Raw genomic sequence first — 24368 nt, 5'->3', positions numbered from 1 at the left:
ATAATATTTTACAAAAATATGCAGTTGAAAATGAGGTAAATTTCTCATTGCACAAAAATGTTTTCGTCTTGAACTGAAAAGATGGCATATGAAAATGCTGATAATGCACAAAAAATATGGATGTCAGTCTTCTTTTAATCTATAACAGTATAACTATAAAAGTGCATACTTTATACTGTATGCGGTTACAGTACGAACATTTAGTGTACCAGATCAAGATTTGTGCTCTCATGATGTGGAAATTAACTTGGAACATTGTGTCACTTACAAATTGTATTATTTTAACATTTGTGATGGACCCAAACAGCCCATGCCATCCTAGCAAAATACGTAAATAATTGTGGGCGGAAGGAAGGTGCCACTGGTAGGTCCTACTTCTTCACTTTACTTTCCCTCTGCTGTTTCTGTCTGTCTGTCTTACGTTTTTCTCAGCACTAAATGACCACTATTGAGTATCGAGTCGATGTGCTTCTCTTTATAATAAAGAGAAAAAACAAAACAAAAACATAGTTGCACAAATACAGCATGATATGTTTGGAAAAATGAGTTTTGATAAACAAAACATCTTTAAAAATCTATTGTTAGAAAGAATTACTCCTAGTTATTAGCATGATGATGGCATCCCAACTTCTGTCCCCGTTGTTTTATGCAAGAAAAATTCTGAAATTATGCAAACTGAGCCCAAAAATGTGAAATTAAGCGATTCTGTTAGTTTTAACAAAGAATGATAAAGGAAAATAATCAGAAATTATGCAAAAAATGATTGAATTATGCAAGGCGCATAAAACCATGGGGACAGTGACTTTAACTTTGCTGAGATTTGTTTGTAGGCCTACCGGAGGCTTGCACCCTTTTCGAAAATGGTTCTTGCAGGTGGTTGGGGATCCCCACTGGTAGGTCCAACTTTTTTTTTACTATCCCTCTACTCACCATCTAACCTTTTCCCCATCTAAAAATGACAATTTTTACGTCAATGTACGCCTCTTTAACTTAACCTTGAACTGTTGAACAGATCTTCACTTATCTAGCCGTAATTCTTGGAATGAAAAGGTTCGGATCTTGATCTTCCCAACGAACTTGGATTGAACTTAAGGAGTTTGCACCCTTGTTTCTTTTTAAATTCATAAAAATCAATGAAAATAACTCAGATTCAACTAACACATAAATGACCAAGCTCGGATTCAACGAAGTCGCTTGCAGAGTGAACTGCCTATTGCAACAAATCAGCAACCTCCTTTCACACCAACACACGTGTTGTTAGCACGCACACTTGTCTTAGTGTGAGCGGAGATCGAACGAGCGTCCAGCACATGTGTGACTGTGCATATGTCTGGGGAGATGGGGTACAAATGGCCCACATATGGAACGTCGCTAGAGATACAAACTCATCAGCTATTTTTTTCCCCGGCTACTAATCAGTATCACAAAGATAAATAAGTCTTGACACAAATCTATTTAATGAATTGCGTGCTGGACTGTGGAATCAAACATTGCCGCATGCAACATAACTTGTTCGGCAAACAATACGTTATAGATAATATTACTTGCTCGGTGCCTGAAATTATCTACACAAAAACCTCATGTTTGTTATCTATACAAACACTCAGATTCAACTAAATCGAAGGTCAGGCCCGTCGACTTCATTGAATCCGAGTTCCACTGTGTCACTGTTGTAATATTTCTATATTTTACTAAGTTTTTCAGAAGTAGCTTGTAAAAGCACTAAGTTAATTCAAACAAAATGGGAATAGAACCTAGGGTTTGCAGAAGGACATGGTAAGATTAAATAAAATACTACAAAAAAAGGAAAAATATTGTTTTAGAGATTTTATTTCTTCTTCATTCAACATCCCAATTTCAACAAAGCACTACAAATCTAAAAATAATCATTTTAGTTTTACTCTTTCCTTCAGCACACTGACTCCTGGCATCTTGTTGATCTTTTTATTGAATTTGGCAGTCAGATTCTCTTCATTGTAATTAGCAGCGTCCTGGGCAGAAAATTCACTCAGCACCTGTTGACAGAAAGTGAAAATATTCAAATAGTGAGGAACTTTAGGTGTTCTCATGAGTAAGATCATACATATGAGTTCCTGATATTTCTGCTGATATCTCTGCTGTCGCAGCCAACCCATTTACTCATTTAAACAGAGGACCCTCCAGTAAATTCAACTCTGAACACTGATTTCTGGTGAAAATATTCTTTTTTTGTTTTGTCACCTAACTCCGTTAAAAAGAAGCTCAGAATTTAGAAACTGAGAAGAAAATTTTCAAAGATTAAATTGATGTATTTAAGGTGCCATCTTGACATCAATTAAACTTTAGTCAGAGTATTTTCAAAACTGACAAAACTACGATACAGCAGACTGTCTTTGATAAGAGTCTATCTGTCTAAGATATTGAGTGCTGTGCCATAAAAAATAGAGACAAGCAAGCAAAAGAAATGATAAACAAATGTGGCTGGCTCTGAAAGGAGAGCAAAATACATTCTCAAAAAAAAAGATAAAAGAAAATAAGGAAAATACGGTTCATAGCATATATCACAATTACTGTACTTCTTATACAGCAGAACAGCAAAACAAATTCTCACTTAAACGCACACATTACAGGTTGCCACATCACGATATGCTGATTTTAATGCCCGTATGCCTAGCCACTGGTACAGCAGTGAGCGTTTACTAAACAAGACATTGTTGATTATTTTAAAGATCTTTCTGAATTAGATACTGGTAATGACAAGGACTAGTGTGAAGCGCATAGAGCCTGCTGTTGAGCGGGGATATGCGCTATACAAATGTATCTATTATTATTATTATTATTATTATTACCCTGAGTGGGATATGGAATGTGATTCTCGCGATCATATAAATGTTAGTAATATCTCTCAGGAGCTCAGGCTGAAGGGCACAGTAGTGTCAGAAGGTCAGGGCTCAAAGGGCTAGTGGTCTTTACAAATCATTTCATAAAACTCAACCAAAGGACATCTAATATTAGAAAAGAGAGTAAAAGTGAAATAACAAATGGCCAAACTTTACAAATTGGCATTGACTACTCAACATGCTCCTTTATTCGTATGTAAAAACTGAAACTTAATGTATGTCTATTTATCCTTTTGTTAGCACCAGTCAGTCAGCAGCAGGCAACAGGTGGGTTTAAATTGAATTAATAATGGTTGAACAAAAATTTGCAAGGTCTTAAAAAGTACTTTTCTAATGCCTAAAAATTAAATCATGTACAATCTCTTTCAATGCATGCATGCATGCATGAATGCATACCTACCTACCTACCTACCTACCTACCTACCCTCCCTCCCTACCTACCTACCTACCTACTCACCCACCCACCCACCTACCTACATACATACATCAGACATACATACATACATACAACCATACATCACATCACCTCAATCACACACATTTATAAAACGAGTTCTCTCCCATGTCATTTAGACTTGAGTGCAAGTCCACTAAATAAAAGCCCCATGGGCATTCACCAGCCTATAAGTTTTGCGCTTATAACTGGCGACGCCAGATATTTTGCCAGAGGTTGGAGGGGAGGACAAGATGGCGAGGTTTCTTTAAAGTTTCTCCAGGCAACTTATAAATTTAATTCCATTTTTTTTTATATATTGACCAAGGCCTCAAAATAATAGCATTTTCATAATCAGCGTATTAAATTTAGTCGGATTCACACGGGGAGAGAAATTTGATGCTGAATTGCAAAGTTATGGGTTTTTTTTATTGTACTCTTCTACATTACACATTGTATTGAGTTCGTTGGTGACACCCTACATCCCTTTAGATTCATCCATTATATTGCCTGAAATCTACAAGACAAGGGTGGGGAGATGGGATGGGCAGAGATGGAGCAAATCAGCGAAAAGCATTAGATCGAGACCTAGACCTAGCTCGTAGAGATTTGTGTGTTAAGATTGTCAAGCTATCACCTAGTGGATGTGCCGTGCACCGTGTGTAGCCTTGTGTGTACTGTGTACTTCTAATGGCCAGTTCACTGGTGGTAAAACAGGGTAAATTTACAGTAGTTTAATAAGGACCATACAACTGAGACAGTTGGCGGATGGCAGTGTAAAGGCACAAAATACTATGTTCATATGAGAGATTTTTTCGTATACTGGCAACACGTGGCGGTACAACGGAGTTGGGGGGGGGGGGGTGCGTACAACGAGGTTTGACTGTACATATTGCTAGTACTAGATAAAAGAAAGATGAAAATATTGAAAAACAAAATAGCTGCAGCCTTTATAAGTTTCTAAAAGTTTCAGTCACAAAGTGCCACTTGGATCAAGTTCTTCACCTCAATTGAATTAAAGTCCTAAAAGACAGATGGTTGACACCATAGATCATCCATTTAAATAACTTTATGTTCTTGTGTGAAAGCTGTCCACTAACCATTCTACTTGTAGAAACCGCTTTTGAGTAAACTTTTTGGCGTAACTAAATTTTGGGTAGACGCTCCCGCTGCCTGAAGGCATAATTTTAGCTAAAAACGTGAGTTTATGAAGACACTAGGGTCAAGAACAATCAAAAAGAAACTGCAATCATCCATTTTGATATTAGAAATGCCAGTGGAACCAACAACAAGCATTCTCTCAAAAGTTCATTATTTCATAGTCAATGTAAATATAGAACATTAACTTGATACATATTTTTTTAAATACATGTAAACTGTGCAAACAAAAAGACAAGACACACCTTTCTGCGCAACTTTTTCAATGGCATTTCTCCCTTCTTTTCGAGAATAGCAGTGATTGTTGCTCCCCATCTGAACTTCTTTTTCTTTCCTGAAGATGTATCAATTGACTGGTCATTGTCAGCTGCATCTTCCTGCAAATCACAGCTGCCATTTTCTGCTTGCTCTGGTGATATATTATTACAAACTTTGTTTTTAACTAAATCTCATATTTCCACTCATGAACATACTGAAATGGTAAGATGAGAAGTAAAAAAGAAAAGATTACATTTATTCACCTGTCCGGAAATCTTGTTTACATAGGAGCATCACCTAACATACATTCTAAGAATACAATAATCCAGAATACAAAGTTGTTGTTTTTTTAATTTTCAATGATCAATTCACTTGCCACAATTGACCCAAAGAGAGTGAGAGGACGAGCATGTTCAGGTTTAAGAAACATTCATAAACAGTTGTAGATGACCAGAACTAACTTCTTGCCATGAGACCAGTAGTTTGTTGTCATTGTCATGTACTAACACCCTTACTGTCTACTTAATGGCAAGGCCTTCTCTTGAGCACTTCCACAAGGACACATATCAGAGACCACATACCTAAAAGCTGTGTCACTAGCATTGCTTGATGACCATTGTGAACCTGAATTCCCTCACAACTGGGGCACCGGACAGTGTCCCCCAGCATAAATACTGTTTATAACATCCCACCATATTCTACTGCACCTTTCAAAGCATCATTACCTTGAGAACTGTCATGTTTCTTTTTTTTCTTCTTTTTCTCAATTGGGCTCAGCTCACTGCCGGGATCCTCCTCTGCTGGCTCTTCATTCCTCTTCCTTTTCTTCCCAGACACAGGCTCCTCAGACACGTTACTCTGATCTTCCAGAACTTCTTCATGTTTTCGTTTTTTCTTTTTCTTAACTTTTTCAACATCTCCATTGCTTTCTGGAACTTCTTTATCCTTCTTCTCCTTTTTATTTTTCTTCTGACGTTCTTCCTTTTTCTCTCTTTTATTCAGTTTCGCTGTTTCCTCATTTTCATTTTCCACCTCCATGTGGCCATCACTGGTTTTGGAAGGGTCAACATTGCTTTTGGTCTCGCCATTAGTTTGAGCAGACTGAGCGGATGGTACATTATGTTTGCTTTCTGCAGCCTGTAATGACAAATAAACATCAAAGCAGTTTAATTTTCTTTCAGCAGATGAAAAACAGTTTTAGTGTAAGTTAATGAAATGAAAATATTTACTTTTAAAAAAGAGAGCTGTCCCAGAAATAACAGGAAAATGACTATATCAAAATTCAAATAACTCCGATATTTTTCAATTCTGAAAAAAGATTTTAGTAGTTCAGGGAATACTCCATTTGGGCCCACCATTAAAATGAACAAAATGAATGCAACTATTTAATACACACCACTACATAAAATTCGTCAAAAGAAGACAACAGAAATGTTATTCAGTTTCTACGTGAAAAAGGAAATTGCCACAGAAACTGAGACAGAACTTGAAAGTATTTATGGTGAGGTCTAACATTGGTGCAATTTATCTAAAGAGGGGCATACAAATCTGCACGATGGGAAAATTAGAGGGTTGTCATCTGTTTGCCAACACAGAAAAAATGCTGAAATCATTAGGAAACTCATTCGTGATGACAGGAGGCTCAAAATTCATGACATTGCTGAGATCCTAGATCTTTCTAGGTCAATAGTCACACTTTTTAAAAATGAAATAAGATGCAGAAAAGTGTCAGCTCATTTGGTTCAAACACAGTTGGCAGTGAGATTGAGATGACCACAAGGCACAGAACATCGATGTTTGCACGACATCATGTGATTTATGGCCTCAAGACCAATAGGAGAGAGAAGTTAAAACCTGCCTAAAGATGAAAGAGTAATGATCAGCAGAAAAAGCTTGAAGGTAACATCAAAGAGGAAGAAGACAATGTAACACAGAGTAGAACATTGATTCTTTCGTTGAACTCATTACAACAGCCATTTTCTGACATGGATAGGCCTAGCCAAGTTAAACAAAAGCACTTTCATCAAAGGACAAATCAAAGAAGACCAATCCAGCATAAACGTTATGGTCTGTTGTGATAGGAAAGTGCCAACATCAGCTATGTTCAATTCCATGGAAATTAAATACAGATGGTATAAGCTAATGAACAAGCTTAGTACAGACACCAAGGAAAACTCATACTTTTACTTGTCTGCAACCTCTCCTCACTCTCCACAGCATCAAGTAAGCCCCTTTTCAGTACCAGTAACTCAGCACTATCATCATCAACGTACTCACTACTGGTATCAATAAACGGTAAGAAAAAAAACTATTTTCTTATCTTTCCAAGAGAACTGAGAGACAAATTTTACCACTAAATAGTATGCTGAAAGAACTTTCTAACCCTTTGACTTTGTAAAACTCACATTGTTTGCTGCTGTCATCAGGAGGTCCCACACTTGTGAAATTAGGGCAGGGCTAAGCACTCGAAGACTGTTCTTTAAGAAATTCTGAAGAGAATGTCACACATAGTTTGAATGGTATTTTAGTACTAGGCAACAGACATAAAACTTCAGTTAAACAAAGATGTAATAGACAAGAACAGAAAACGTTAATTCAGTCATTTATAGCAACAATATCAAAGCACCCAGCAAACAACAGATTACATGATACGTATTGTTTTTATCAACCAACTGCTAAATAAACTCGCACAAAAAAGTTAAGGAACAACTTGTGTTTCCACCTGTCAAATTTAAACTTCAATATCTCGCTATCCCGTAAAGCTCAGTCAACCAAACTTGACACATGCACTGACGACTTGACACAGTTTGCCTGTACAGCAAATTTACCCGCACGAGCTTCACAACGACGAGGCAGGGCATGCCCAAACACAGCTGAAAAGCATGAAAAATGGGCTAAATTTCTCTGCCTCTGCAACATTGGCATTGGGGCTGGTGGCTAAAACTGAGCATGGCACGTGCTAAACAGATGTCTTGGTTGTTAATATCGCTCACTTGCAACCCTTTATAAGCCAGCGTTTTTCAGCCATGTTTCATTACAACACGATGGTCCAACGACGCTTGCAGCCTGATGTCGACAGAGGACGCGCTCTTGCCTGGCTCCAAGATGGAACCACGTTCCAAGTCGTTGCACATCAACTTGGGGTGTCCCCGTCACTCATATGGAGGCTGCAAGAACGATGGCGAGCGACAGGAAGGGTCCAGGACAGGCCTCGACAAGGGCGGCCCCGTTTGACCAAGGACAGGATCGATCGGTTCATCGCCAGACAGGCCGTGACGTCACGAACCACCACTGCAAACCGCATCAGGGGCCAACTACGGGGGACAGCCAATGTCCACTTGAGCGAGGAGACGGTGAGGAACCGTCTCCGTAGAGCCAGGTTCGCTTCTTGTGTTCCTGCCAGACGCCCAAGGCACACGCCGGCCCACAGAGCAGCTCGCTTGGCGTGGTCTGCTCGACATTTCCATGGACACGACGTCAGGTTGTCTTCTCGGACGAATCCAGATTCAACTTGCTGCACCCAGACAGGCGAGCCCACGTCTGGAAGCGCCGAATAGAGCGGTTCCACCCTGAGTGCATCCAGCAGGTGGCGCCCTACGGTGGAGGGTCCGTTCTGTTGTGAGGAGGCTTCTCGGCTCACCACAGGACCCCCCTGTACCATATACAGGGCAATTTGACCACTGCAAGGTACAGGGACGAAATCCTGCTTCCCGTTGCTGTTCCTCTCCTGCAGCAGATTGGACCCCACGCTGTTCTGCAGGACGACAACGCCACACTACATCGCGCACGCATCGTGAGGGACTTGCAGCAGCGAAGTGTCACCCGCATGGACTGGCCAGCTTGTAGTCCGGATTTGAACCCAATCGAGAACATCTGGGATCACATTGACCGGCGGATTAGGGATAACCACCCTCCTGCACAAAACGTTCAACAACTCTTGGGCTACCTCGTCCAGGAGTGGCAGAACCTACCGCAACAAGATCTCCGAATGCATGTCCTGTCCATGCGTCTACGCTGTACTGAGTGTTTGACCAATCGGGGTGGCTACACCCACTATTGACAATGTTTATGAAGAACTACGGCTGCTCAGACTCTTGAAATGCGACCAGTGTAATTTAAACTAATTTTACATGCATTTCTCTTTGTTGTTGAAATCTGAAATTATACACTCGTAAACTAGAGAGTCGAAAGCATCTTTTTTGAAAAAATGAATAAATTCGGTTCTACAGTTTTTCAGTTATCTTGCTTTGAATTTTTGTTCCTTAACTTTTTTGTGCGAGTTTACTTGAAGAACAAAGGGCAATCTTAAATGTTCAGTGTCAATACTCCATTGCCTTCATTCACATAATCAATGATAAAAAGGAACCAAAAAACAAACAACAAACTAAAGGATGTATAGGAGAGTAACTTTAAAAATCCTCCAGTCTGAAAAGGATAACACTACAATTCTTCAAGACTACAGTAGTCTCCGCCTAAACGCACAGTGCTCGGGAAGGCTCTTTAGCGTGTGTTTATATGGAGTGTATGTTTACATGAAACAGTGCAAAGGGAGGAAGGGATGCAGTCATCTCAATTTCTTGATATTCTAGTGACCTCCCTTTGGGGTGGGGGTCACTTTGGGCCAATAATGTGACGACATGGGGGGGGGGGGTGCAGAAGGACAGCCTCAATGCAATGATATGCACCATAAAATGTCGGGAACAGATAGCCTAAAAAGATAAGAAGAAACTGTTGGTGATAGTCAAAGAGACGACAGCCCAACGACATGGCTTTCCAAGCGACCACCCCTGACCGTAATTTATAATCATGAATGACATCAGAACCATGATCATAGATCTCTACATTCAGAGAAACATTTCTCTGTGATTCGTTGAACAAGTACGTTATAGGTTCTTCGAGCGCAGCTGATTAGGCTTACTTGACTAATCTTTAATCTTATAGAGGCCTATCTAGTGTTTTACAGCATTCTTGCGTGTTGCGCATCATAGGCCTAGATCTAACTAAACATTACATGCAGTCACCAAAACACCAGTCAGAAACCTTCTCTCAAAGATGCATTTCGAGTGACCAATAAAAAAACATTTCAGTCCCCCAACCCCCCAACATTTCACCAACCAGTCCTAGACTTAAGTACTGTCTGTGGAAAGCTGGGTGTGAAAACTCTGTCCATCAATCTCTTCATTCGGCGTGAGAGGCATTCTCACCAAATATCCGGTTTTCTAGGGTTGTCGTATACAAGCAGTGCAGGTTGTAGTGAAAATTTCCCTTTGTCAAGCTTTACCTGTCGGCGTGTTTCGCGAATCGGAGCGTGCGTTTCGAGAGAGTGACAGCTTCTAACTCAAAGACTAACTAAACTCCCTGATTAGAAGAGAACAAGTCCCTATCTTTCACCTGCAAACACAGCACATCCATCTGAATTCCTACCTAAATAGGATCCGCAAGGATATCCCACTTGACTGTCTGTTGTGTAACTGCCAGGATGAAACAGTATCACACCATCTCTTTTCCTGTCGTGCACTTAGCAACCTGTGTAGTACCAACCTAACTGCCTCCCCAGATATCGGAAATACTTTATACAGACCTGCCACTCTATGAAATCTAAAAATCAGGATTTCTGAGTTAAAAAATCAGGATCCGGTGAAAAAAATTGGGATCAACGAAAATTCAGTCATAAAGGGCACTAGGGAAGGGGTTGTCCTGGTTCCCCTTTAAGAGGCAAGTATGCAAGGCTAAAGTTTGACAGCATATATGTACTCGAGTTGAAATTGGATAGACTGGGGGAGCGAAGGTCCCAGTGATGCTGAAACACTCGTAGTCTTGAAAATAGCTGACACGTAACTCTAATCATCCACGCAAAACACCCGTGTTTTAACGTTTGACTTCCATCACATCGAAAAAAAGATCGCGCCAAGGTTGTTCATTTTTTTTCTTATTCCTTTCCCCTTAATTAGTATCTGTATCACGGCACGCACTTTAAGCCCACGTGTCAAAACAATACCCCCACCCCCTCCCCCCGGCCGTCCACACTGGTTAAGTCCCGAAAAACACCTCGACCAACACAACCTGTGTGAATTAACTTTGTTGACCCCGACAACCGACGGTCCCTGACACACGTGCTACTCACCACACGTACGAAGTCATGTCATGTGATGCGAGTGAGCGTTTGAAACTAGGTCGATTTTAGTTTAAATAGCGTGTGTTAGTCATCTACTAGACCTAGATTCGGCAAAGATGCTTTAGAAAATAGAGTTCCAAGTTCCTGCAGATAAAAAGTCCAATCGGTGTTTCCAAGCAAAAGAGATTGCAGAACTTTTTATATTTTTTTCTATGAATCGGACGCAACAGACGCAACCATGAAAAATCAGGATACTGGCGATCGAAATCGGGAAAATCGGGATGCTTGAGATTTGGGGCACAAAATCGGGATATCCCGATTAAATCGGGATGAGTGGCAGGTCTGCTTTATACAGCGATAAAACACAGCTGATACAAACCTGTAAATTCTTTGTCATTTCGACAGTACAAAGGGCTAGAACCCAGATGGCCGTTGGATCGGAAAAGAAAAGTAAAGTAGAGGGAGTGACTGTACATTTGTACATCTAAATTATATGGCTAGTTTTTTCAAACGTCATGACAAAAGCGTGCGTTTGAGCGGAGCATGCTTTTGTATGGCATGCATTTAGGCAGAGACTACAGTATCAGCTTCAAACAAACTCAGACATGCTTTTATTATGACTAAGATTAAAATACCTGTTTTAATGGCCATCTGTTCAAGACAATCACCTATACAAACATCCACATCCCATTCCGGCCCTTTCGTTTCTTCTATATATTATGACACTTCCCAAGACATTCACATGTATGTCTAAGACAACCATTTTTCTCCTCACCATTGGGTGACCGTCTCAGACAATTTTAACTGCATATCATTTCTTACAAAGTCATCTGAACTAAGACATTCATCAAATTATTAATGCAATACAATGCAATAAGCCGGCAATTTCTAATTATACATGAATACCTCAAATTTTGCTTTTTTCCGGGGAATGTTAGGATAATCTGTGAGTCTTTCGAGCAGGCCTTTCAGTTTTGGATTTGATGAAGCTTTCTCTATTGCTCCTTGGACTTTCTGAAGGGGAAAAATAAAAATAAAAATGCAAAACGAAGAAATTTTTTTCACTTGGACAGAACAGTTTTAAGTCACTTAAGACCAAAATTAAAATTAAGAAATCTCTGTTTCCTATTTCCAAAGCACAGACATTCTATCTCAGTCTGACACTCAACTTATGTTTCCATAACATGCGGATAACTTGAGAACGACAGATGTACGCCTTTGGCCGATATTTATAGTAACAGCCATCTTGTTTGACGTCATTGAGGGATTCCCACTTTGTTGTCGTTCACGGTGGCAACACGACCGCAAAGCACTACTGCAGTATTTTTAAAGCCTATAGCCTACAGTGGCGTGGTGGCGGAGTGGTTAGTGTGCTTGTCTCCAAAGCAGAAAGTCCAGGTTCAAGCCTCGGTTCGGCAACGGATTATTTTTTTCCGCCCCCTCCTGCCCACCAACCTGTAATGGGTACCTGACTTCATATATTAAAGGTCGTATTGTGAGTAATTTGCAATCATCTATTTTGTGGATGAATCTAGCGGTTGCCATGGTAATGGCGGCCATTGTAGGAAAATGACCAATTTTTTGTACGTTTTTTAAATCCATCAAAGTCACGACATCACATGCTTTTTCAGTTATCTTACATATTTCTTTAGAAAAAAATTTTTGGGTTAAAATTAGTCCTGTATTTCCCCAACTCGAAGTCATGTACCCTTTATAGGTGGGTGGGCCGGAGGGGGAAAAAAAATCTGTCGCCGAACCGAGGCTCGAACCTGGACTTTCTGCTTTGGAGACAAGCGCACTAACCACTCCACCACCACGCCACTGTAGGCTACAGGCTTTAAAAATACTGCAATAGTGCTTTGCGGTCGTGTTGCCACTGTGAACGACAACAAAGTGGAAATCCCTCAATGACGTCAAACAAGATGGCTGTTACTATAAATATCAGCCAATGGCGTACATCTGTTGTTCTCAAGTTATCCGCATGTGTTTCGATGCCGCCAATGTATGTTTTATTGATCCAAACCATTCCTGACGGGATGGGAAATCGCCCTTTAATTAATTTTTTATTGAACCTTGCTCCCTTTTTATCGTTTTTACAGAATACAACAAGGTTCAGTTTGCGAGATCTAGACTAGTTTACTATAAATAGATCTAAGTCAGATTTACCATCTGGATCCATTTTGTAGGTCTAGATGATTCTTGTAGACTTACCATGGACAAACATAGCTAGATGTACACATTTAATTTTCTATTTCTGGGTCTAGACTATAATAAAGACTCAATTTGATACATTGTAGTTAGTAGAATCAAAGTACAGCAATGGCATAAACAAAATACTTTTGTGATACCCAAACTTCTCTGTGATACTCCTTTTCAAAAGTTTTTTTTAAAGTAAGGGATAAACACAATTATTCAAAATGTATTACATGAAAAACAGTTTGCTGTTTCTTTCTTTACATTAAAACTTTAGAAAAGTAAAATGACAGAGGTTTTCCCAAACTTGATCAAAATGGCTGGCCTCAAGGGGTTCATTTCAAAATCAAGGCCAATATGAAGAAGTTAATACAGTCCCATCTTCAAAACCATTTTAACAACACAAACAGAAAAAGTAAAAGATTAGACTATTATTCCTGCCTTAGACAAGAAACATTAATGATAAGCTCTAGATTGACAGTACACAATAGGCCTTGTGTAATGCCAGTTGACTTTGATCCGTTAAAAGGGTCATTACAGGGTAATTAGTAATGAGACAGACATGGACAGCAGAGACAAGTTGTTAACTGAGATGGGGATCAAAAGGTTAGAGAAGCATATGAGGCTTGGGAAGAGTGTGTGGCTTGCAGACTTGGAAGACAGACTGGCATCAGAGTCACTTTTCTAAGACTGGACAAGTAATTTCAGTTTCAGGAAATCCATGGCTGCCAAACCCGAATCAGTATCAGTGAAATTATCATAATTATGAGAGACAACTCCTCCCGACCTGATCAGCACATCATTACTCTTATCTCATCTATCATGTGTTCTCTCGCCACCCTCCTCCTCCCCATGCAACCCTTCCTTTATCTGACCCAAATATATCCAGAACATTTACAAAAAACTCTCTCCGTCTCTCTCTCTCAATTACGAGTTAGGCACACTCAACTGAATAAAAAAAGATATTTCTAAAGATCTCAGCACATGCATTACAGTACCTCAATCCACTGTTCTTGTTTCACTTCTCCTTTGTTGACCTTGGCCACAAAGCCTTTACCACAATACTTCTCATCTTCTGTTATGCACTTTGTGTGTGTTAAGTACTCAGAGCCCCTGGAAATATAAAACATGTAGTGAATACCAATGACCAGCATTTTATTTTCATTCTTAACGTTAGCCAGCAGGTTTTGCACATTTTTGCAGATAAACAATTCTCACTTTTCAATTGAAACAGGAACTTCTAACAGTTCTGTAGCTTCTCCTTGATAGAAAGCATGGTGTCTTTTTCTTACTGACAGTCGAGTCAAATTGCCAGCATTCGGCTGAACTTTCAAAAATCCGACTTTTTAAATTCTTCCTAACTCAACTAACTGGGACATCCATTGAGAGATGAACGAGAAGAAGAAAAAGTCGTTCTTTCTCTGTGTGGGCCACAACTGCTGTATGTCCTGCAGCAATGGTAGTTTTCTGATGAGATAACACATTGATCTTCATCTTTGTCTTCAGTCATTCAGTGTTGTAGAGTCCACCATAGGAGCTGGAATAAAGCTCATGTCACTCTAGAAAAAGAAAGCATGTCAGAGCAGAAGCAAGAAATAAGAAATAAATTCCGTAGAGGGAGCGCCAAAGAGCAAGGTCATGTCCTTGCTTGATTCTGCTCTTATCTCAGTCTCAAACTCCTCCGAGGATTTTCTAAAGATGACTCTGCCTTCATTACAAATGTAAAATGATTAAAAGATCCGTAGGAGGGACAGCAGACATCCAAGTAACTCCAGAGATTCAATGTTCTTCGCAACTGACATGATCAAATGCTTTGGCGAGGTCTATGAAGACAATGTACACAAGGGTTTGTGCTGCTCTCTGCACTTCTCCTTTACCACAAAGATGGTATGAGTTTATTAAGGGTCCTATCAACACTATTAGGTCATTTAAGAGGCGGGACCTCAGAGTTTAACGTCCATCTCCGAAAGGACCAAGCAAAGTAGGAAATTCGTGCAAAATACCTTTCCCAAGGACACAATGTCAGACCGAGCTGAGGCTCGAACCCCCGAACTCGCAATCTCACAATTACGAGTCTGGTAGCCTAACCATTAGACTACCGACGCCAGTCTCCTGTACCTGTCACAAGAAGATCACCATGTTAATAAAATGGTTTACCTTTTTGCTCTAAACCTACACTGGGGCTTGGGACTCACGTGTTCTCTGACAAATTCAATTTTCTGAGCCCAGGTCCCCAGAACCTGGCAGGTGAAGATTTGCATGACCATACGCTGAATCAGCATTCTCTCTCTCTCTCTTCTGGCACTGTGGCGTCATAAAAGGTCAGCAATGCCGACAGCACCCAGGAACTCAACACTTGCTCGGGGGCCCTTGAAAAGTGGTGAGCGTGGGTCACTGAAATGTCCCAGCAGACGTGTTCTGGCATGATAGTTGGCAGGACATTTCAGGAACACATGGTCTATAGTCTCGTCCTCCTCCTTGCAGGTTCGACAGGGCGGATCTGGGAAGTCCGCTGGTGCAATTTTGTGGAGATATGATCTCAGTTTGGGCGATTTTCCACCAGTTGTCATTTGGGAGAGAAGCTGGCGGTCCTGCCGTCTGAGCGAGGCCTCAAGCTGGTATGATGGCGGCTGGGCAAGCGGCAGTTTGGGTTTCGCCTCTTTTTCACTTTGCGCAGGTCGACCGGTGGATGAAGGTTTCAGCTGTTGAAAAATCTATTGGCATGTCAGTCTGGGTAAGCGCTGTTGCTTCTTTAGCGATGCTGTCAACTTCCTCGTTCCCAGCTAGTCCAGCGTGGCCTGGAATCCACTGTAAGTGGATGGAACATTCCGAGCGATTACAGAGGGTGTGCAGACGCTGCCAGATAGAGCACGCCACTTTTCCGATTGGTTGGTGGGGCCGTATGAGAGGCGTATGACTGCTGATCTGGAATCAGTGTATACATGAAGGCATACACTGTTCTAAAGACTGCCTGCTGTATGTAGTGAATCAAGCATGCCCGGCGCTGTGTCGAGAGCTACAAGCATAGCCCTGTAGCTGGAACAATACCAGCCCGCGGTTACACAATGGTCGAGTTCTGAATCACAGGTCTTGATCAGTATTCTGCTGCCTCCATACTCGGTACCGTGTTTCGCTGAACCGTCAGTCCAGAATTCAACATCAGGCAGGGGGAGCAATCGAATGGTAGCCTCTGCTGCTGACTTCCTGACAGCTGGTTCATTAGCACGCTTGCAGTCCACGACGAACGAGATCGGTGCTAAAGGTCATATTGCATGATGTAGACTTCTATGGTTGTGTGGGGGGTAAAGCAACCAGTTCCTCATGTGGGTACAAACCTAGTTCAGTTTCAGCTACAAGGTTCTGGGCATGCTTTCTCCAGCATCCATGTTATCTAATACGCCATACCGGAACAAGCCTGACAATCCTAATTACAGTATTTACACTTTTTTTCCTTCAGCTTTCCTGTGAAAGTGTTGCATGATTATCTACTCAACTTTAAAGTAAAAAAAAACAACATTCAGTTTCTAAAGTTTTTTAAAAAGCACAATACTGACTACACATGCATATATATTTTGAAAAACTGGATTGCTGTAACATTTTCAAGACTGAGTAAAGAAAATACCTTGCAAGGGTGTGCTATTTAGCATCATATCCTCAGTTACTTAGTAAGGGCATATTTCCTTAAAAACAAGCTTTGTACCAAATTTTTGGTCATATATTATATCCATTCTTAATTGTGATATTTGGACACTTGCCCTGTAGTCTACCTGTTTCAAGAGATCGAAGGCACAAAAACCCATTACAATGAGCTGTGCAAAAACCTACAGTTGTCAAGAACATGAAAAAAAAATAGCAAAAGGCCTTACCAGAAATCTTTCCCACAGTCAACACAGCTCAAAGACTGACACTGCCTACATTTGTATGTATGTTTTTCAACTTGATTCTTTTTCAGAGCTTCGCTACAGGCATTGCAAGTAAAAAACACCATCTTCAAACTACAGCACACGTCAGTCTAACCAATATCAAAAATTGTTTTTTTAGGAAAGAGGCAAACGGTGCTATCCACCAGTCCGCTGAGCCAGGGCAGCTGCAAACTTCACACTTTAGAAACCAGTTTGTGTGCTCTGAAATTTATCTGAAAAAGAAACAAAAAGTGAACATGAGATATCTTTAAAATTATTTTTAAAAGATGTCCAGTCGAACTCGGATTCAACGAGGTTGCCGGGTCTGACCTAAAATTTCATTGAATCCGAGGGTTCGTTATAGCAAAAATATGAGGTTTTGTGTAGACAATTACAGGCACTGAGCAAGTAATGTATAAAGAGAAGAGTAACAAGTGGGGCATGAAATGCCTGTATATTATGAGCTGTGTAAAAAAAAGACCTATTCGTTCAAATGGAAACGCCTGTGTCATCTCGATTGTTTACCAAAAAGTTAGTGTTGCTGTGTAGAGCCTAGCATACGGCAACTTTTGATTCCATAGACCAGCGCACAATTCAATACGTAGACCTACGCCAAGACTATCAAATCATTGTGATAATGATCAGTTGCCAGGGAAGGGAAGACTGTGACGCGTTTGTATCTGCGACGTTCGACGCCCGGATCGCGAGTGCCCCATCCCCCCCCCTCCCCGACACGCACACACAGCCGCTGGTATGAAAAAAGGCCGCTGATTGGTCGCATGCAAATGGCTTTAATGTGAATAGTGGTTCACGATGTAGGTGCAATGGACGGTTTCCAGGAATAGATAAAGTTCGTTCTGGGAGAAAAATAATCGAAGCCACATTTGCGGGGGCTGTTCACCCTGAAAGGGACCTCGTTGAATCCCAGCTCACTGATTTAAGTGCTTGTTGAATCCAGGTTATTTTTACAGAAGATATTAAAGAAGAAAAAAAGGGAGAATCTCACATCTCGTTACTTAAACCCAAGTTTTCGTTGAACTCCTTTCCGACTTTTTCAATAGCAATATAAAGTTATTATAAATGATGGATCGAGTTAAAACGAAACAATACTGAGGCACCCTATCACAGCCGATATATCTGCGATACGTCCGCAAGGGGTGTAGACTCGCGCCGTATCAGCGATTCGTCCGGAAAGAGTTCATTTACTTTTTTGTGCCACAACATCATTTTTTTTCTTTGTTTTTGTCCATTTGATCGTCCACACCGACAGACAGTATTCAGAAAGAGAGAGAGAGAGAGAGAGAGAGAGAGAGAGAGAGAGAGAGAGAGAGAGAGAGAGAGAGAGAGAGAGAGAGGGAGAGAGAGAGGGAGAGAGAGAGGGAGAGAGAGAGAGAGAGAGAGAGAGAGAGAGAGAGAGAGAGAGAGAGAAGGAGTAGTAACTAGATCTAGTCAACAGTTACTGGCGAGGGAAACCCAAGAGTCTTGGGGGAAACCCCCGTAGACAACAAAAATAGATTGAATGAAATATCATCATGTAGCTTCCAAAATAAATACTCCGATTTATTTGCTGGTGACCGGTGATTTTGACCATTTGATGACTAAAATCATGAAAATGAAATTAAAAATTGGAAGGACTTACGTAACGAGCGACCACCCCATCAAATACAATAAAGAAGAGGCCTAGATCTAGACCTAACCCTAATCCTAACCCTAACCCTACCCTTACCCCTACCCCTAGCCCAAGCCCTCAATTCTGCTCTGTCTCATAGTGGCAGTGGTCGCTCGTTACGGAAGTCCTCCCGAAAAATTCATTCATCAATATCAATTCACACCAAAGCCAAAACACATAAATGAGACGAGACGAAATGTAGATTTTTAGATCTAAATCTAGATCTAGATCTAGATCTAGATCTAAGTCTAGATCTAATCTAGAATCTAGATCTATATCTATATCTAGATCTAGACTCTACTCTAGAGGCAATGGCTTAAACATGTATGTTTCCATGGGAAGATTGAAGAATACCGGACCACTCATACATTATTGCGCGAGAAAGCGGGGTTGGTGGGGCGGGTGGTTGGGGTGGAGGAGGGGAGAGGGGGGGTTCAGGGGGACAAAATTTTAAAGAATAGATCTAGATCTAGAATCTAGACCGGTCCATTGAGAGATATTAATATTAAAAACGGGAAATTTATGAATTCCTAAGGTTGGGACATAGGCAAAGTCAGTCCGCTGGTCCGGTATTCTTCAATCTTACCAAAGTTTGAAGCAAAGTCTTGGCCAGACCTTGGCACGACGTACACTACACTTAACACACCACGACGAACATCCACACATTGTAGAGAGAGTTGTAGAGTTGAAAATTTATTTACAGAGTGGCTTCCCTTGCTAAAAATACTAAATACCAATGTATTTCAAAAACAACTGAGACTCAAAAATTATTTTTCACATCAAGCTTGAATATTATTTTTTTAGAGCTCATGCTGTGTACTATGTACTTTTTGAATTAAGATATTTGAAACTTCATTTTCAAAATGTATTTTTGAATGTTGTTACGCTTACAAAAGTCAGAATGATTTTGTTTAAGATTGTGGAGTTTGGACAATTAAACAACTTACTAGAAAGACGGATATGGAAACTGACCTGGTGAAAGGTCACATAGGCCTAATTATTATTGTTATAGTTTGTTCAAGACCACAGTCCGAATCGTGTGACTAATTGGGACACAAAAAAATTTATCATAGATTATAACCAAGTCACCTATGAGATGTTCGTAGATCTAGAATCTATGAGGCATTGAGACGCTGGAGTGTTGGTGGAAGCCAAGCAGCAAAACGGGTAAGTTGTGATTTTCTCCATTCTCAGTCAGTAATTTGATTACGGATCTTTTCGGCCTAATCTTTTTTCCTACTCTTGTCTTCTGTCATCTGCTTTCGTCTCCACTTTCTGCCCCACCCCTCACGCCTCACCCCTCACCCCCTTTGACCCCTCCTCTGGGCTTCTTCTGATCTTTCTGCAGCCTTTCTACTGATATTCAGTGATATCCTTGGTTCCTCGACTGCTGTCTTTCAGGCGCACCCCTGATCTTCTGGTAGGAAAGATCTACACCTCTAGCCTTCTCAGACAAGGGCGAAAAATCTCGGAGGGCCCGTATGTGCAAGTTGCGCATGTTAAAGGTCCCACTTGGTGGTAAGCGTAAGAGTAGGCTTCGGCCACCACCTGGGCAAAATTCAAAAGTTTAATGTGTCCTGCGCGCTCATTACCTTAATGCAGTTGCGAGCGCCGTAAAACACTTACCAAAAAAAAATAGCCTGAGATCTCTAGATCTTGATCTAGGTCTAGATGTCTAGAGTCTAGATCTAGATCTAGATATCTAGAATTCTAGATCAGGCGACGTCATTCGTGAATGTGATGGCAAAATATAATGTGCACGCAGTGATAATATTTTTAGGTATTGTATGACGACACTGCGGACAGGAAATAGTGCTTACCGAGTTTCACCGTCTTGTTATTATATTATTATCCAAGCGTCTTTTGACTTAGATCTACTTGGTCAAACTCAATTTTATGATTATGATTATGAGAGATGAACAAGGCTACTTTTGTGCAAACCATGTCAGAAACAAAATATTGTTAGATCTAGATCGAGATCTAGACTAATGCCAATATTGATCGGAATTAAAAGACAACGTCATAAAAAGGAGTCAAATCCTAGGAGGTTTATCAAGAAACTGAGAAAGCCTCCACAATTCAGGCAGAACTACAGTATTATGTAGAAATGATGGCTCCGTTTCAAATAGCATGGGAGCTAATCAGAATGCAGCGTTTCAAATAGTCTCTGTGTTCTTTTTACTTTCCCTCCTGTCTCACATCTAGATCTATAAGATCTAGAATCTAGCTGCCAGTTGTCCATTTTCCACTAGATCTAAATATTGAAGCGCTGAACACAAATATCAACTTCATTTCCGTCGCAAATTAAGCTATAGTCCAGGAACATTGCCCCAACTACAATTGAAGTACAGTCCATGCAGGCTTTAAGCACGGTCATCGGGAGAAAGCTTAAGCGTGCTTAAAGCCGAAGCGTGCTTAAGTGCGAAGTAGACACAATCCAGAGATTTTCATATAGAAAATTCCCCGTGCTATTTCCCTTTGTTTGTAAGTAGGCCTATAGCGGTCCCGCAAAAGTGTGCACTGTTATTTAGACACCCGCCATGGTAGTTTTTGTTCGCTTGTTTGTTTTTGTTCGCTTGTTTGTTTTTGTTTTGTGGTCGAATGGGAAATGAAAACTTAATTTAGACGGCCAGTCACGATACAGCACACTAGGCCTACTGTAACACACTGCCTGTGCGTACCACTGCCTGCTGTGCCACTCATACCACCGCCTTCATCCCACCTCGCGCGTGATACACAATAAAGATTAATGGATAGCGAGGGTCAAATGTAAAATCTCAGCCAGCCTCCCTTTCTCGTCTCCCTGACTCTCTTTGTATTTTTTTGGGGGGGGTCGTGTGTAGCTTTGCCCTAGGCCTAGGCTAGATCTAGATCCTATGTCCGTGCGCACGGCTGTGTGCATCTCTCTGCCTTCCTTTCCGCCCGTGTGAGTGTGCGTGTCCATCACTTGCGTTCTTTGTGTTTCTCTTGACACACTCCACTGCTGCAGTGTAAACTGTGTTCGAACTTCGATGGGTCATCATAATATTGACTGTCTTGTAAATGAAGCGTGCTTGAAGCCGAAGTTACCGTGCTTATAGGCGTGTAATTTATATAGCAAAAATTCGGTAAGAGCCGTTTAGCGTGCTTGAGTCCGAAACGTGCTTAAGGCGGTGTGCTTATAGCCGGCACGGACTGTATCTGCATATTCAGACGTTTAAAAATCTCTAGCTCTAGAAATTGAATTCAATTCAAAAAATACTTCTTCCCAGTCCTCGTAGAATGGCAGAGAATGAAATATTACGCTGAACTTTCACAAATAACCAAAAAGTCTCGAGAATGGAAGCCGGAGAAATATAGATCTAGATCTAGGTCAAGTTTACGTTCGGAGAAATAGTCTCTTCGTAAAGAAAATCAGGGCGGTTACATGGGGGCATGCCTGTTTTAACCCATATTTGATATTTTACAGTTAGGTTTGAAATTTTCTTGAAAAAAATTTATTTGCAACAGTTTTAGTGGCTTTATGTGTGATCTGCAGCAAACAATAACTGTGCAATTTGACCCGCGAAGCAGTCATCCTGTGTGCGAAAGTGAAAATTAAAACTTACCAAATTTATTTACAAATCACTAAACAGAAAGGTCTCCGGCCTTCAATGTCAACAGATGTGTATATTTAATCTAATTTATTTTAGGCCCGCCTGATACAGTTGTTTCTGCTTCTACAACGGCTACCTGTCCTAGACAATCACCTACTCGTTTATAAAAGTAACCACTATCTAGTCAACTTTGCATTTTTTTTAAATTAATGAAAGTCTAAGACTTCCTCCCATCTCTAAGACTTCCTCCCATCTAAATGTGCATTCAGACCAAAGACCTACGTCCGTCTTTCTCAAGTCTCACCAACTGTTCCTTTGTTGGTGTGCCTTTTTCACCTCCAACCTCGGGCGAATTGCAGAACGGGTTGATTTTTTTAAAATTCAGGAATTCAGTTTAATCGACAAACTGAGGTCAATTCCAATTATATCTTGGTATGTTTTCGCATCAAAATTTTCAGATAAACCTGTCAGATTTAACCATTTCAAAAAAAAATTTTGCCCCTCTTCGCTAGACTTGATTGAAGAAATGTTATGCTCATCATTAACGCACAAGATGGACTCCCGTCAACTCCCTTCAACGCATGAGGCGATGAATGTGAGACTTAGGTCTGAACACCAGCAGGTGAGATCTTGAACTAAATTGGTCCATTTGTCTGAATGAAGGACGTGGATGGATGCAGATCTTTTGTCTGAATGCACAGTAAGGTTCGGCTCGGGGTCACAGGGTTAATGAGCCTTGAAGCGACTTTGCCGCTGTCGGTTAAGAAGTTTTCATTTTTGTTTACATTTGAAACGATATAACTTCTTCCCCATTCCACACAGCAAACCATTTCGCGCATCATGTTCTAAAAGCTCAATGTCCTGAGATTTATTTAGCGTTAGAATGGTTAATTTCTGTGCCTTAGTTTTTGTTCTAGAAGTGTTTGTAGAGTACCCAATTTGTCCTATTTTAGTTACATACTTATGAATAAATTATTGTTTATTTTAAAAAGGCACAACAGATCTCTCCAGAATCTGTGTTACTGACTACAAATATCATGCCTTTTTACCATGAGAAATCTTAAATCTGCGTGAGTAGTAATTGTCAAGTTATAAGAGAAGAAAGATGCACGTCTGCATTTTTTAAACTAAAGACACTCAGCATTACCTCTATTTCTACCATTAAACTAGAGAAAGTTACTCTGCGTTTGTTCATGAATCATGCTGTGTCTGTGGCAGCTTGCATACAACTAAGGCCGGTCCCAGAGTGGCTCTGTAGGTCTGACCTGTAGCTCGCCTGGCGCACACCGTGTGCGTGTCAGCACAGCCGCACTGTGGGTTGGCGCCTGTTTCTCAGCGAGCACGAGGCACACTCGCTGCGTCTCAGCACAGCCGCACTGTGTGTTGACGTGTGTAGGCTAGGTGTGCAACTGATGGGTCTGCCTTGCTATATTTAAGTACTGTGTAATCCAAGACCAATTATACCAAGACGGGACAACTCTTCTTTACGTCTTGAGCCAAGTGCAACCCCCTCTCCCCCCCACACACACAAACACACTTGCAGCTGCGCGTGGCGATAGTTTACATTGGTTTCAATGCATTTGTCTGAATGAAGGACGTAGATGGATGCAGATCTTTTGTCTGAATGCACAGTAAGGTTCGGCTCGGGGTCACGGGATCTAGATCTAGAATCTAGAGAAGCACACCTAGATCTAGGCCTAGGCCTAGGCCTACGACAACAGTCGAAACTAGGTCAACCTCTCGATTCGAAGTTTCAAAGTATGATAAAGTGCATTTCTGGGTGATTTTGTGGCCAAGTGTTGATGCTAGCATCGATATTTAATAGTAAAGCACCTAATAATACTTACTTCTTGTTGATTTTGATGATCTGTGAAGAGTTTCAGTCGGAAATAAACACGAAGCGAGGCGACACATGTCCGCCATTTTTACAACACTGTTGAATAGCACGTCTGACTCATCGCGCAGCTCAGCTGACAAAAAACAGACGACACAGCGACGTTACTTAAGCACACGATAATGTATACATTAATTAGCACGGTGCGAGCCAGGCAAGCTACAGGTCAGACCTACAGAGCCACTCTGGGACCGGCCTTAGAAAGATGTATTATGAAGTTTTTTTAAAACACAAAAATGTGTTAATACTTGGGTAGAGATGAACTTCCTGTATGGAATAAAAATAATGACAG

At 40.9% G+C, this 24368-nt stretch overlaps 1 protein-coding gene across 4 annotated transcripts; it reads right to left on the bottom strand.

Annotated features, from left to right (window-relative positions):
• Positions 1-1812: 1812 nt before the first annotated feature.
• Positions 1813-24047, bottom strand: LOC101846703 (cell growth-regulating nucleolar protein). 4 transcript variants are annotated; one of them, XM_035969880.1, is made up of 8 exons: positions 24030-24047; positions 16903-17171; positions 14035-14149; positions 11750-11857; positions 7134-7217; positions 5454-5865; positions 4716-4879; positions 1813-2015 (listed from the first exon to the last, which is right to left on the bottom strand). In XM_035969880.1, exons 2-8 carry the CDS (start codon positions 17022-17024, stop codon positions 1887-1889), a joined length of 1134 nt encoding a protein of 377 aa, XP_035825773.1. In that variant the 5' UTR covers positions 17025-17171; positions 24030-24047; the 3' UTR covers positions 1813-1886. The 4 variants fall into 4 exon arrangements, with proteins under 4 accessions (XP_035825773.1, XP_005089829.1, XP_005089830.1 ...); XM_005089772.3 differs by lacking the exon at positions 24030-24047 and adding an exon at positions 19223-19302; XM_005089773.3 differs by lacking the exon at positions 24030-24047 and adding an exon at positions 19194-19270.
• Between the last annotated feature and the right edge of the window lie 321 nt (positions 24048-24368).

This window comes from Aplysia californica, unplaced genomic scaffold, assembly GCF_000002075.1.
Source record: "Aplysia californica isolate F4 #8 unplaced genomic scaffold, AplCal3.0 scaffold00009, whole genome shotgun sequence".
NCBI classification, from domain to species: Eukaryota; Metazoa; Mollusca; class Gastropoda; order Aplysiida; family Aplysiidae; genus Aplysia; species Aplysia californica.
Note: the sequence above shows the minus strand (reverse complement) of the source record. Positions and strands in the feature narration are given on the sequence as shown.

Coding starts and splice junctions, on each gene's coding strand:
- LOC101846703 (XM_035969880.1), bottom strand. CDS start 17,024: ATGGTGTTTTTTACTTGCAATGCCTGTAGCGAAGCTCTGAAAAAGAAT. Junction 4,880..5,453: donor GAAACATGACAGTTCTCAAG/GTAATGATGCTT, acceptor ATATATCACCAG/AGCAAGCAGAAAATGGCAGC. Junction 2,016..4,715: donor TGAAAAAGTTGCGCAGAAAG/GTGTGTCTTGTC, acceptor TTCTGTCAACAG/GTGCTGAGTGAATTTTCTGC.